The sequence below is a fragment of the Marmota monax genome, unplaced genomic scaffold (assembly GCF_021218885.2).
Source record: "Marmota monax isolate L192 unplaced genomic scaffold, Marmota_monax_Labrador192_F-V1.1 WCK01_AAM20220418_F8-fsc00011, whole genome shotgun sequence".
Taxonomy (NCBI): domain Eukaryota; kingdom Metazoa; phylum Chordata; class Mammalia; order Rodentia; family Sciuridae; genus Marmota; species Marmota monax.
The window spans coordinates 21166373-21180959 of NW_026693082.1; the positions used below are offsets into that span (position 1 = coordinate 21166373).

The window sequence follows — 14587 nt, forward strand, 5'->3', positions numbered from 1 at the left end:
GGCAGTCACCAAATTCTCTCAGGCCTTATACATCATCCACTGAATGTCTTGGGAAGGGGGAATCCTGAAGAGCTTCAGGAAAGTCCCCAGATCTATCTATTATGTCTTTGAGAGTTGGTTTGTAATTTGGGACCTGTTACAGTTCCTTGGTAAGAGAAAAAAAAAAAAAAAAACAAGAAATAAAGCAAGCTTTGAGGGACAGACAGTATGGGGCTGGGCACAGAGAAGATTTCCTAGTCAAAACCTGACAGCTTTGGGAGCACACTGTCATGTCAGTAAGCAATACACATCCACACCCGCTCTGCATGCTCCTACCAGTCACTGCCATCCAGAAATTCTTTTGTAGTTCATTACCTGCCTTGACTCAGGATAGACTGTCCAGCTCTGCCCCTTATTGGCTGTGTGCCCTGGGTCAAGTAACTTTATGCCTCAGTTTCCACATCTGTAAAATGGACCTAGAAACAGTATCTACCACTAGAGTGGGGAGTAGTGAAGAACTTATTGCATGTAGCAACCCTAGAATAGGGTCTGGCCATTAGACACCAGTCAGTGAGTGTCTCTAATTACTGTCACCGGGCCCTTCCCTTTATACCTGGGCAGTTCCAGGGAGGTATCTGTCCAGTATGCATCTCTTAGTAAGGTTGGGGGGTCTGCATTTCCCTTGGTCTACAGGGATAGCCCCACCCAGCTTTCTTGGGCCTTCCTGGTCATGACACTTACCACCATGGACCAAGCATGTAGCACGAAGGAGGTGGGTCCCTGGTGCTGAGCACTACACTTTTGCAAGTTCCATCCCACGTGGCTTGTGACAAAGAGTGTTTTCTTGATGACACTGGTGTTCACAGAGGTTAAATGACTTACCCAGGATCACACACTAGTAAGTGACAGTGAAGACTGGCATTCTGATCTACCTAGCTACAAAGTGACATCACTCTGGTGATAGCACTTTTTTTATTGGACTCCCCATTCCAGGCATCTCAATAACAACCAGGCCACTCCAGATACTACTACCCTTATTCTACTTTGTTGCAGGGTCTCTTCCTCCCCCTCTCCCTCAGGGAGCTTGGAGGCCAATCCCAGCCTCCCAGCTGCCTCAGCACAAAGCATGTACCCACCTCCAGGAGTCCAGCCACTCCTCCTGACTTAGGAGAATCTGGGTAATACCATGGAACACAGTGCCCTGGTCCTCAGCTGAAAGAGTGAAGGATGGAGGTGGCTCAGCTCCTGGTCCCCATGCTTTTGCACTGAGCCTGGAGGCTCTGACCTCCTCACACACACACCCTTGACCACCCACCCCATCACAGGAGAGGAAACCCACATGGAAAACCAAAGCCAGCCTGCACCTGGTTCCCCAAACTAGGAGTCAACTTGGTACTCAAAAGGACCCACATGTCAACTCCAATACCTAGGACCCTTTTGGTCACTTAATAGTCATCAACTCAGTAGCTAAAACAAAAAGGGAAATGTGAACCTGGTAGAACAGTGATCCAAATAGAAGATGCAATGGGTCACACGAGGGATTGGAGCCCAGGAGGCCTGCAGGGAACAGGAGAGCATACTATCTTTCGATACCTGGCTCATCCAACAGACCTCAGTTCACACGTTTGTCTGCCGATTATTCTCAAAAGTCCCTAGTGGTCTTGGGCATCCTTTTTCCACTCCAGTGTGGTAAGGGATATGGGATTATATCTTGCAACCATAGCTCCAGATGAGGCCTGGGCATGGGTCATGTCGAGAAAAGGTGAACTTGAGCTAGGAGCAACCCCAACCCACCCCAGGGTGCCTTTTATACATCCCTGGGATACTCAACTCCCAGGATGACCTTAACTCTAGCCTCAACCAAGTCAGTATAGGAAAACCCTATTCCCAGTACAGTCTGACAATTAGCCACTCCCTACTGTGAAGAGTGATACCCAAGTACCACAGTCATGGACTTCCGAGTCAGCTTTTTCACAACTGTGACCAAAAGAACTGACAAGAAAAATAAGAAGAGGAAATTTTTATTTTGAGGCTCAGTTTCAGAGGACTCAGTCCATAGAGAGCCAACTGTATTCCTCAGTGCCTGATGAGGCAGAACTTCATGGTGGAAGTGTGTGGTGGAGGAGAGCAGCTCAGAACATGAGGATCACAGAGAGCTCTGACCAATAAGGACAAGCTATAAACCCCAAAAGCACGTCCCCAGGCACCCACCTCGTCCAACCACACCCTACCTGCCTATAGTCACCAGTTAATCCTTATCGGGGGATTAACACACGGATTAGGTTATGGCTCTCATAACCCAATCGTTTCACCTTTCTTGCACTGTCACACAAGGTGAGCAGCTCTGCTCCACCACATGTTCGTGCCGTGATGTTCTTTCACCTTGCCACTGGTACAAAAAACAGGTCCAAGGTGACCATAAATTAAGACTCTGAAACCATGAGCCAAAATAAGTTTGTCTTCATAAGTTGGTGTGTTGTCACAGCCATGGAAAGCTGACTGACGCACTTATCACCCATCAAAGACTAAAGGTCCTGAGTGGGCCTCAGGACATTGTTCTAAGCCCCCAGCCATCTCAGACTCAGCCCCAGTGCAACCTCACCACCCCACCCTCCTCTGCCCCATCACCAACCACACATGGAGATCCCATGATATCTGCCAAGAGTGGAAGGCACATGGGGTTGGGGCCAGCAGGGCATGCTAGGAGTTCCAGGGAGAGGCAATGGCATGTGCAGAGACACCGAGAGCCAGACAGGCAAGGGTACGGCATTGAAGGTATTTAGGACAAGTTTTATTTTTTCCTTCCTGTCCTGACCCTGTTCCTCTTCTTGGGGTGGGTTTCTCCCTTGTGAGAATTAATAGGCAGCAGTCACCTGCCTCCAATTCCGGAAAGCAAAAAGGTTCAGGATCCAGGTGGAAACCACACCAATAATCAGAACAGGGAAAATGTAATGTGCATTATTACCTGGTTAATAAGAGAAAATTCACAAGAAATAAAAGAGCAGCAAACAGCACCGTTCCCTCTCCCCCTCTCCCCTTCTTTTTCTTCTGCTTTTCTGGCACAGAAAAGACCCTCTGTTCTCTGCTTCTGTACTCAGGGGAGGCATAGAAAACCAGACTGACAGAAAGATCCACACACCACAGGGAGTTAACTTGGCCAACATGAAAGCAGAGGCAGCAATGCCCAGTCCAGGCCCTGCCACAGCAGTGGGAAGAAAAAAAAAGAAAGAAATCCAACTCTTTTACTCAAAAAAACAAAAAAACAAAACAACAAGAAACCAACAATGCTGTGCTCACTCTGGTTCTCCAGCCTCTGGTCTGCATTACGAGGGACAACAGCTCCTTTTCATCCTTCCAAGGTAGTCCTTTCCTGCTCAAGTTAGACAGTGACGTCTTCTGTTGCTTCTCATCCTGATTCAGGAGGGGCAGCAGACAGGGTCGGCTGAACCTGTGCACCAGGCAGAGTTCAAGGCTTTCTATTCCAGGAGCAAGGGGGATGGGAGGTAGCCATCTCTCACGCTGGGGACTGGGCTCTTGTAGTAAGAATGTTACAATATTCCAAGCCAGAAATACGAAAATGAGAGTTGGCCCAGGGCAACTGCTCTGAAACTACAGAAGGAAGGAGGGAAAGAACTATGGGGGGTGGAGAACAGGCAGGACTTGGAAGGAATGGGCTGGGTGGGGAATGCTGAGTGACTTGGGCACTAGCTCCTTCAACATATGCTTATTAGGTACCTATCGCAGGCACTGGTCTAGGTGCTGGGTATCCATGGAGCTTCTAAACTGGGTTGATGGCAGAAGGGCTAGCAAAAAACAAAACAAAAACCCCCTCAAGCAAATTGAATTGTATGTCAGGTATAAGGGTAACCAGGCCAGGTGTGGGGAGCATAGATGCTGGGGTTTGAGGGATGCCATCACATGGAGCAGGGTGTTGCAACCCCTGCACTATTAACATTGTGGGCTGGATAATTCTTCCTGTTGGGAGCTGTCCTGGCATCGTGAGATGGTTAGCAGCTCTGGTCTCTAACCACAAGAAGCCAGAAATAACCACTCCCCCACCATCAAGACAAAATGAATGTCTTCAGACATTGCCACATGTCCCCTGGTGCTGAGACCACTACAATAGACCATTTGAGGGTTTTTTTCTTTTTTCCCCTCCTTTTTAGCCCAACACATATCTACTTTGGCTAAAGTTCCATGTATTTGAAAAAAATATTTATCCTGCAATTTTAAGGTATTTTGAATTTACTAAAGAGGAAACTCAGTAATATCCAGGTATGGTTCATTGTATAAGGTAACTGGTCTCTTGAAGAAAATGAAAAGAACAAGCTCTTTAAAAACAACAAAAAGTCAATGCCATGAAATCAAGCAAGCAAAAAACAAATTAGAAGGGACTAGAGAGTGAAAACCAAATAAAAATGTGTAAACCTGGACTTTTAAAAATGCCGTAAGAGATTTGGGTGGTGGTGGGGGGTAACTGGGAAAACGGAAATCTAGATACTCAATTTTTTCGCTTATTCATTTTTTGCAGCACTGGGGATTGAACCCAGGGCGTTATTCACATTAGGAAAGTACTCTACCACTGAGCTACATCCCCAGCCCCTGAATTTTTTTAAGATGTGAAAATGCTATTGTGATTATGTAAAAGAATATTCTTGTTTGGAGGTAGATACTGAAATATTTAGGAACAAACTGTTAATGAAGACTAAAATTCACTTTCAAATAGTTCAGCAATAGACAGTGTGTGTGTCTGTAACACTGACAAAGCTTACTTTAATTCATTAAAATGTATTCAAGAGCCCAATCGTGTAAGAAAAATTATTTTAAAACACGCATAGAAAAAACCTGGAAGCTGCATTCCAAACATCTAACAATGGTTTACTTCTGACGGCTAATTTATGAAAGACTTGCATGTTTTACAATAAAATTCAAACATTCGTGAGCATATATGTATAATTGCAAAATGTGTTTTTAAAAACACACTTATTATTTAAAAAAAAACAACACATTTATTCTAAAAGGAAAAACGGACATTTAACAAATGACTATTTAACAGGATGCCACTGTCCCACGTTCAGTAGCAGCTTCCTTTCTCCGGGGGTTCATGCCCAAGAACACAGTATAGACAAGTTAGCTAAAGAACCACACAGCAAAGCGCCCCAGAGAGGAAGCAATAAAGTCCCTCTTTTCTGAAAAGGATCTCTCATTATCTTCAGTTCCTTTACTACAGCTTCTTTTTAAGGGTTTAAGTCAACGAGGTTGACTCTTCAGTCTTTCTTATAAGATAGTCAACAGAAGAGAACTTAAAGATATGGGGTTGTTAAGCCAGAGAAAAAACACAAACCTGTTTTTATTATATAGTTATAACACTACTGAATTTTAATACAATTATCTCTGCTGGCTGTGCTCAGGAAATTGGCACTTTGCAAACAAAAAAAAAAAATTTTTTTTGCTAGTTTGAATCCACAGTGACCCCCAAGGCTTGGAACCAGCCCATGGCGCTACTGAGAGGTAATGGAACCTTTAATAGGTGGGAACTAATGAGAGGTCTTTTGGTCATGGGGTGAGCCCTTGAAGGGGACAGGGGGGCCCCAGCCCTTTCCTCCTCTTTTTTGCTTCTTAACCATGAGGTGAGCATCTTTGTTCTCCCTCCATGACATGCTGCCTCACCAAAAGGCCAAAAGCAATGGAGACAACTGATCATGGGCTGAGATCCCCAAAACTGTGAGCCAAAAATAACCCTTTTCTCTTCATAAGTGCTTTATCTCAGATAACTGTAATGCAAAGCTGACTAGCACATCTTTTAACGAAGGAAGTATTAAGATGCTTCAAAAATGTCCTTTCAAAATGATTTATCTTGTCAAAGAAATTCATATACTACAAATAAAACTGGAGAAGTCTGAGTAAAATGGGTAAAGTGTATTGATGCCAATATCCTGGCTGTAATACTATGCTACGGTTTGCAAAATGTTGGGAGGAATTGGATAAAAGGTACACAGATTGCTATTATTTCTTACAACTGTTTATGAATCTGTAAGTTATCTCAAAAATTTTTAAAAGATATCCACATATATACCAAACACACAAGCACAAAAGTAGGAAGCAAAAATCTTTATTTTTTAAAAAAATTCATTTATTAAAAACAGCAATTTCTAGCTAAATAATATAAAGCATTTTAAATTAATTATTTGAAAGTATGTACACTCTTTGTATAAGTAAACACTTGAAACTGTACAGATTTAAACAAATATTCATTTAGCAAACAAGTTGGATCACTATCACCTACTTAGCACTTTGTAAGGTGTTTGAGTGTTTCAGAAACAAAAGATCAGAACACAAGAAAAAGTGCCATTAAATATTTTTATCCCAAAGAACAAATCTGCTCTGTACATCAAACTACACCAGTCATAGTACTGTACAATAATCATGCCCTCATTTCTTTGGAAAGGCTATTTAAAAACCAAATGTACATATAATACACTAGCTGGATATTTACAGTTTCATTAAACATGTATTTAAAAGAGTAAGTGGAAGTAAATGCAATCTTCCTAATTCATTCATTTCACGGCAAAGAAAGAATATGGACCCTTTTTCCTTCTACCTTCCCAAAACATAAGAGTGGTAAGTTCTATCGAGCAATTTCTACCTCTGACAGGGTTGAAAACAGATGACCTGTTACAAACGACAGACATCAGTTTAGGCAGACCACCCGCACACTGTGCAAGAGCCTGCCTTAAGCGCACAAGGAGCACTGCTACAGCCGCACCACCTGCACCACAAGGCCGTTGGCCCCATTCCAGAATCCTCAGCAGTGTCCCACCTCCAGAGTTTAAATGACTCAGAATTCTTTTTGAACCCCACAACAGGTTACATTTCCTATAACAGCAGAGAGAAAACCAATCCAACTCCAAATTCAAAAAGGAATTTGTAGAAACATTTACAGATGTGCACAATTTGTGATCCCTGATATGGTATGGTGGTGCTAAAGTGTGGGCAGTGTTTGTATCCTTGTGTGTGTTGATAACATGTCCCGCTGCAGCAGGGCTAGAGATCCTCAAGGCTGGTGCATAGCATAGAAAACACACAAGTGTTCACATTTCAAAGAATGGTTGGAATCGAAGGTGGTGTGCAGAAGGCTGTAACCCTAAGCTTCACTCCTAAGACAGGGTACTCATCCTATGCACCAGTTTCCCTTCTCATTTTTATGTGCCAGATTTAAGACACCTCACTGGTAATTCCTGCTCCCTCATACTCACTGAGGCTCTGGGAAGCCCATATTAAAGATCCCAAACCTATCTACGCCAGGAGGTTGCAGCTACCTGCTTTTGAACACTCTGCACCTAAGCAGTTCAAGGAGTAGAGATGGCAGGCCTTACCCGAGATCCTTGATCTTTAACCACCTTACATCAAAAGAAGAATGATAACACCCTGAATTCCCAGGAAAGCAAGATGCGTTCTCAGAAGCAACCAATATACTCCCAACTAAATTTCAAAATGACAGGAGAAATATTACATTAAATAGAGTATAGAAATAAGATTTCTGGAAGTAAAAAAATAGTCACTGTGGAATGCTGGGTGGTTAAAAGTGTTGCAGTGTTTCACGTATTAGCAAACCTTACCCTTAGCAGCTTTCTGGATAGCTGGATATCTGTAAAGTTCTTTGCACTACTTATTGTAATCTATTTTTATTGCACAACTTTTGTGAAGAAACATTTCACTGTGAGCCCTCCATGGCTATGTCTTAAAAACTTACATTTCTTGTTACCATAAATAAGGCAGCTATCACTGCTCACCAATTAATCTTTGGCATTTTGATGTTTTTAAAAGGGAAACACCAAACTCTAAACACTTTGTTTCCTTCTGTAGTCAGCACTGAGCAGCACGCATTGAGGTTCTTGGGGACATTTCATGTAGGATCCTCAGTGTCCTGGCAGGCTGCAAGACTTCTCATCCCGTTCCCACCAGACAGACCGCTGATACGTACAGCCCAACCAGTCTGCTATTTAGAAACCGAAAGCAGCAGGTTCAACTGAAAAGCAAGGTGAAGGGCTGTTAGTTCTGCTGTGGGACCACCCTTGAGAGAAGTCCTCTAGAGCCTCAAAAACAAAATGAGGAGAAAAGCCCAAGATTTTTATAGCTACTGGGCCCTGAGCTTCTGGAGGAAGTGTGGGGAGCTACCACCATCATGAAATCCAGGCCCCTGAGTCACTTAAAGTCCAGGGACAATGATGGCAAAACAGAACACCAACACTAACAAATGACAGAAATGGATCTGTGTCACCAACGGCACCTTTTCCTCTACCCTCCGGCTTTCTCCTCCTATTCAACTCCTTAAAAGTTCCCATTCTCCCCAGTCTCTACTCACTTCCACCAGCTCTCCCAGCTTTACCTCTATTCAACATTCTCGTTCTTACTATATACTAAATTTCCAAATTACACTAAACTTAAGACCATAAATAAATATTCTCCCAAGCACTAGGCCACTCCTAATACATAACAGGTACTCGGTAAAAAAACTGCTGGCTGAATTGAATAAATGAATGATAACTAACACAAACTGGACTTTATATTCAATTTTTTATAAATTTAGGAAGAGAAGAAAAAACAAATACTTCAAGCATCTATTCTTATCTCTCAAATAACTTTCATTTTTATCTGAAATTTTCACATTATGAATATTCTGAACAAAATGATTCAGTACATTAAATGCCAGTATTTGAGTCCTCCACAAGAAGGTCATTTGTCTTAAACAGCAATTTTCACCACTGGAAAGGACTAAAATGCAACTGAAAACTCTAAAATCATCCCCAAAAGTTAGAGTAATTCAAAGTTTGAATTCTTGTTTATGAGAATAAAACAGTGTGCAGTTTTTAAAATTAAAACTAAAAACATGTTTGCTCAAATATATTACCTACTGTAGTGAAAAAAACAAGGGGCATAAAACTACTAACGGTTTTCAGTCTATGCTTTACCTGTTCCATGGAAGGACAAGCAATGATCTGGATGTCTTCAGGACTGAACTCTTCCTTTAACAGAGCATGAAACTTCTGGAAGACTTGCTGAATGTTATTCTTAGAAGAGGAGATTACATCAGATAAGTCAGAAAACATGCACATCTTACACATGAAGTACTATGAAAGCTAAATCGTCATAATGTTTGCCAAAATGAATGGAAGAAATCTTTCATAAGATTGCCACTTAATATTTAAGATTGCACTTAATATTTCACATGTCAGCACAACCTGATGAAGACTTACCAGATAACATTTCCTAGAAAAACTAAACTCTAGCAAGCCCTGTCCCCCCAGAGAATAAGAGTCGTCAGCTATTTCTTACATAAAAGATAAAGTTCTAAGACATACAAAATGTACTTTAAAAATCAACCAACGCCCTGGGTAAAGATGTAAGCTCAACAAAGAACTATAAGTTATGAAATTTTCTCTGACATTTATTCCTCGGTGGCTGCCGCACACCATTTATTTCCACCACTCATTAGAAAAACAGGGTTCCTGGAATACTGCCTTCACCAGTGCTGGGCCACAAGCAAAATGTGAGGGTCTGACTTTTTTATCTATTTAATTATACTTTCAAAATTAACATTAAAAGTCAGCCTCAGCAACTCAGCAAGACTCTGTCTCAAAATAAAAAAATAAAATGGGTTGGGGACATGGCTTAGTGGCTAAGTACCACTGGGTTCAATCCCTAGTACCACAAAAAAGACAAAAAAACAAAACATACAAAGTTAACATTAAAAACAGAAGACAAAGTGAAAGTTGGGGGAAAAAAAGACATAATCAGAAGCTGGCTCTGAATGTCTTTCAAGAATCACAGCAATTATTAATCAACTTCACTAGAATAGTATATCAACAGTTTTAAACATCTACAGGAAAAGAAAAAGAACACTAGAAGTCTAGCCAACTTTCAGATAAATTATAGTACTACTCACCCTAACAGGTTTAAACAAGATGAACTCGGTGTCTTTATTGGACAGGTATAACGACATACTTCTCAACGTCAAAGGCAGCTTTGCTTTTATTGTCTTAAAGGCAGTCACCACAAGGTCACTGACCTTTGCTGCAAAGCAATTAACCTGGTTAGGGTCACAAATTCAGAAGGGAAGAAAGAAAAAAATAGCAAAAGTCTCATTTCCCCAAAGAATGTGTCTCATTTTCCTTGTTTATCAAGTTTAACAATTAGCTCTACAAACATTAAGTATCTGCTATACACAAAACTCTAATCTCAACCACTAAGGCAGTAAAGAACTCTCCCAGCATGCTTTAAGACATCCGTAGGGGCTGTAATATATGCGTTTGGAATTTAGATGAGAGATAAGTGAGTTTGTTTTTTAAAGAAGTCATTCTTAGATACTTGTGAGAAACCATACTAAATGAGCTTATCTATCTACAGAACTGACTCACAGTCAGAGGTGCTGTCTAACAGTCTCACTCAGAACACTGAGAAGATATCCACACATATCTAAGGAAAACTAAATATCCATTTGTTGTATTCTTATACCACATTATCAGACAGCAAATAGAATTCTATAAGTTTTTAACTAAAATAACTATTTAACCTGAAAGAGCTACCTGGAAAGGAAGAGTAGTCATCTGTGAGGAAACTACCTAGATAGCTACAGAGGAAAAGATGGTTCCACACATGTTCAACATCACTCAAAATTAAAGAAATGCAAATGAAAGCAGTGAGATATTTACAAATTGACAATGATGTGGGGAAAGAGGTAGTTGGCCCTCCATATCTGCAAGTTCTACATTCATGGATTCAACCAACTACAGATCAAAAGTATTCAGAAAAAAACTGCATATGTACAGATATTTTTCATTATTCCCTAAACAACATCATATAACAACGATTTATATAGCATTCATGTTGTATTAGGCACTATAAGTAATTTAGAGATGACTTAAAGTATACAGAAGGACAGTCACAGGGTTTTTGCAAATAACCCATTTTATGTGACAGACTTAAACATCTTGGATTCTGAAATCTGTGGTGGGGGAATCCTGGAACCAATCCCCAATCAATATGGAAGGACATCTGTATCTTCATCAGTTGCTGATGAGTGTCCAATCTCTCTGGAGGGACACTAGGCAATTTCTAGCAAAACTGAAAATACACATACTCTTTCACTGATTTTCACTGCTAAAAATTTATACTATTTACATACTCACAAAATAAAAAGATGTGTGTATAGGGATATTTGTCAAATAATATATAGAAAAACTGAAAATAATTAAATATCAATTAATAAATTTCTAAAGCTATCATGCTATACTGATGCGTTCCGTGTGTCCATTAAATACAGTGGACACAGAAGGATATGCTGGTACAGGAAGGGCTATAAGACACACAGTAAGTGAAAAAGTAAGAGGTATAGTACAATCTCATTTGGATAACATTTTCTAAGTCCATATGTGCTAGTATACACAATGCTGGGAAAGAAACTACCTTTGAGAGCAGCACTAGTATGCAAGTGGAAAAGAGAGTTATTTTTTTATTTTATACACCTTGAAAATTTTTAGACCATCCAAAAACACTTTTTTAAATTGAGGAGGGTTGTGATAAGACAAGGTAAGAAAGTGCATTGGCTCTTAAGAAGAAAGAGTCCAGAATTGTTTATTTTTTCATTGAAAGCTCTTCAAGACACTTCCTTCGTGGGTTCTGGCTCTGTGTGTTAACAAACACACTTCAGAGATCACTAAATGAGTTTTCAGAGCCCTTGATAAGCATAAAGTAGCTGTGCAGACTAGTGAATATAGTATCCTTTAATTGTCTAGAATCAATTAACAAAACAGCATTCTCTCCTATGAGTTCCTTCATTACGACTTGATCCAAGAACCTGACAGTCTACATAAACCAGTCACCCTGGGTTTCTGGGGCAGAAGAGATTGCTCCTGGACTGTTCTTGATGCTCCCACCCCAACAGGCCCATAAATCTCTTTGACACTGAAGTGTGGATGTCATGCATTACAGATCATGAAAATCCAACTCCACCCTCCACTGTGGCTAAATGGGCAGAAGATACACAAGACAAACTGAACTGTCATCTCTATATACACTAAGATCTCCTCACTAAGAAAGAAACCAAATGAGTTATGTGACAAAACAGCAAACCCATTTCAATCTGTCCTTTTCCTTTTATCAGGGAAACTGCTGCTTACTGATAATTCTAGTAATGCTTAAGGGTCCATTACATCTAACACTGAATTCTATTAGAATTCTGCTTGAGAAAATGACAACCACTATTTTGAGAGAAAGGATCTTTCCAAAAGGGAAAGAATAATATGTTAATTAAACACCAAATCCCTGGGCTTAGTGTACTAAATATGTCTGTGCCTATTTGCTGTTTTTATCTATTTTAAGAAAAATTTATTACATCCAAGAGGTTTCATTTACATAAACATTCAAAATACAAATCAACTCCTATTTCTAAATAAGCCCTATGAGTGGCTGAAACCTTAAGCCAAAGGCTCCAATTCATCCAGAGATCATGAGAGTTGCCTTGAGTTGGGAACTAGGAAGTCTGCTTCCTGACTATGAGGAATAGGTGGTTGACAAAAAGGCAGCCTATGATCAGAATTCCCAATACTATTGGTAAAAAAAAAAAATCTGATTTTCTTTTGACAAAGTGTACTACTCCATCAAGTGTGCTCTGCTTTTAAAAGATGTTTAAGATTTCACTCTCATGCACAATCCAAATGTTTAAAATAATGAAGACAGAATATTCAGTTTCCATTAAAATATACAAAAAGGTATTTGCAATAAAACAAATCATTGCAAACCTGTATTGACATCCTCAAAATGTACATGAGGAACATTTGAAATACAATTCTGTCATCCTTTCAAAGATAATATTTACACATCTTCATAAGAAATACATAGCTATTCTTAATTTCTTGGCCCAACTTCAGATTAACCTGAGGGGTTCATAATAACTGAAAAATCTGTAGGCTTACAAGAGTTTCAATCCTTTTTCTCAAAGGAAATGAATACCTGTCAACACAACATCCTTTCAATAGGAAAAGCAATCATATTAAAAAGTTGATTCCAGATTAGGTACCTGCAGACAGCTAATTTTTATGGGTGCAAAGCCTACTCTTTGGAACTACTTTTTGGAACTCTCACTACAAGCAAAGAGCTACTTTCCAACTTGGGCACTGCTTACACATAATTAAAACTGTTCTTTCACCATTTTGTTCTTTTCATTTTCAAAATATGGGTCAGGGGAGCCAGAAATATGCTTAACAAAATTATTTATTCTGGTTTAATAGCAACTTAAAATGTCACAAAATGTACCAGAACAATCCACAAATTTAGGTTCAGTTTTAAATGTCTAACATATAAAAGTAAAGAACCCTCCCATTAGACTCTGGGTATAGCTTAATGGTACACTGGGAAGCTGGGCACGGTGGTGCACACCTGTAATCCCAGCAGCTCGGAGAGCTGAGACAGAAGGATTGAGAGTTCAAAGCCAACCTAAGCAATGGCGAGGTGCTTAGCAATTCAGTGAGACTCTGTCTCTATAAAATACAAAATAGGGCTGGGGATGTGGCCTGGTAGTTGAGTACCCCTGAGTTCAATCCCTGGTACCAAAGGGGGAAATTAAAAATAAAAGCAAAGGGAAGGGGACAGGGCAAGTAGAAGAGAGAGGGGGAGAGAGGAGCCGGGAGGATAGATATAATCAAAGCATGATATATGCATGTATGGAAATGTCACAGTGAAACTTATTGATATGTACAATTAATAAAAGTTAATCATAATGAACAAAAAAAGTCTCTCCCAAAACAAAACCTCTAGCACACACATACACACAAAAATTTACATTCAGGGAAGTGTAAAATTGGAAACATCTCAAATATATCTATGAATCAGGCAATGATATTGCCTGCCAACTCCCACTGATACCTCAATTTTTATGATTCTTTTTACAAACACTCCAAAATATCAACAAAGAATAGAACTTAGAGAAAATGTGTAACAAAATAGTGGCCCAATATTTCTTCATATACTTGAAAACGGGTGTTTTTCTCTCCACAATTTGACTGTGTCAAATACAGTATTTTCAGAAAGCTATAAACAAATGAATGGCAAGAGTAGAGAAATCAGCAGACTCAAAATGTTTCCATCCATACCAGATTTTACTTTTAACTAGGTAAGTTTATTTTTAATTCTTCCTTCCTTGGAATGCTTATTGAAATACCAACAGTGCTGGCCAATTAAGATCTGTTTGCTCCAAACTGAATCTAGATTAACTCAGATGTAGAACCCCAAAGTGAATAAGAAACAAATCCAAGCTGTCCCTGCAAGGACTATATAAATGCAAATTAATAATATCTTAAAAAAGAAATCCAAAGTAGTAAAATCTGATTACCTGGTTGTGCCCAAGGCTGCTGTGAGAGGGTATACTTGGGACCTCCCTGACTGGCCATTGTTCTTAATGCTGAAACCTAGTGGAGGAGACAAGAAGAAAAGCTTCATTTCACAGGTGACAAATTAAACTGGTGCCACTCTCAAAGGATACAAAACACCATTTAAACCTACTAAAGCATACTGATAATCAAATGTGCAACTGCAACAAAATTGCACCACA

The 14587-nt window shown here is 40.0% G+C and overlaps 1 protein-coding gene across 2 annotated transcripts in view; it reads right to left on the reverse strand.

The window, feature by feature from the left end:
• Nucleotides 1–6075: 6075 nt before the first annotated feature.
• The window catches only part of Cog3 (component of oligomeric golgi complex 3), a 52349-nt gene continuing 43837 nt past the window's right edge, over nucleotides 6076–14587 (reverse strand). The window contains exons 20-23 of one of the 2 annotated variants that reach the window (XM_046454028.2): nucleotides 14369–14444; nucleotides 9926–10053; nucleotides 8952–9050; nucleotides 6076–8008 (exon numbers count right to left, since the gene is read on the reverse strand). In XM_046454028.2, the coding sequence (XP_046309984.1) occupies nucleotides 7979–8008; nucleotides 8952–9050; nucleotides 9926–10053; nucleotides 14369–14444 (333 nt within the window). In that variant the 3' untranslated portion in view covers nucleotides 6076–7978. Of the gene's footprint in view, nucleotides 8009–8951; nucleotides 9051–9925; nucleotides 10054–14368; nucleotides 14445–14587 lie in introns of those variants that run through there. The other variant, XM_046454030.2, reaches the window with a different exon arrangement.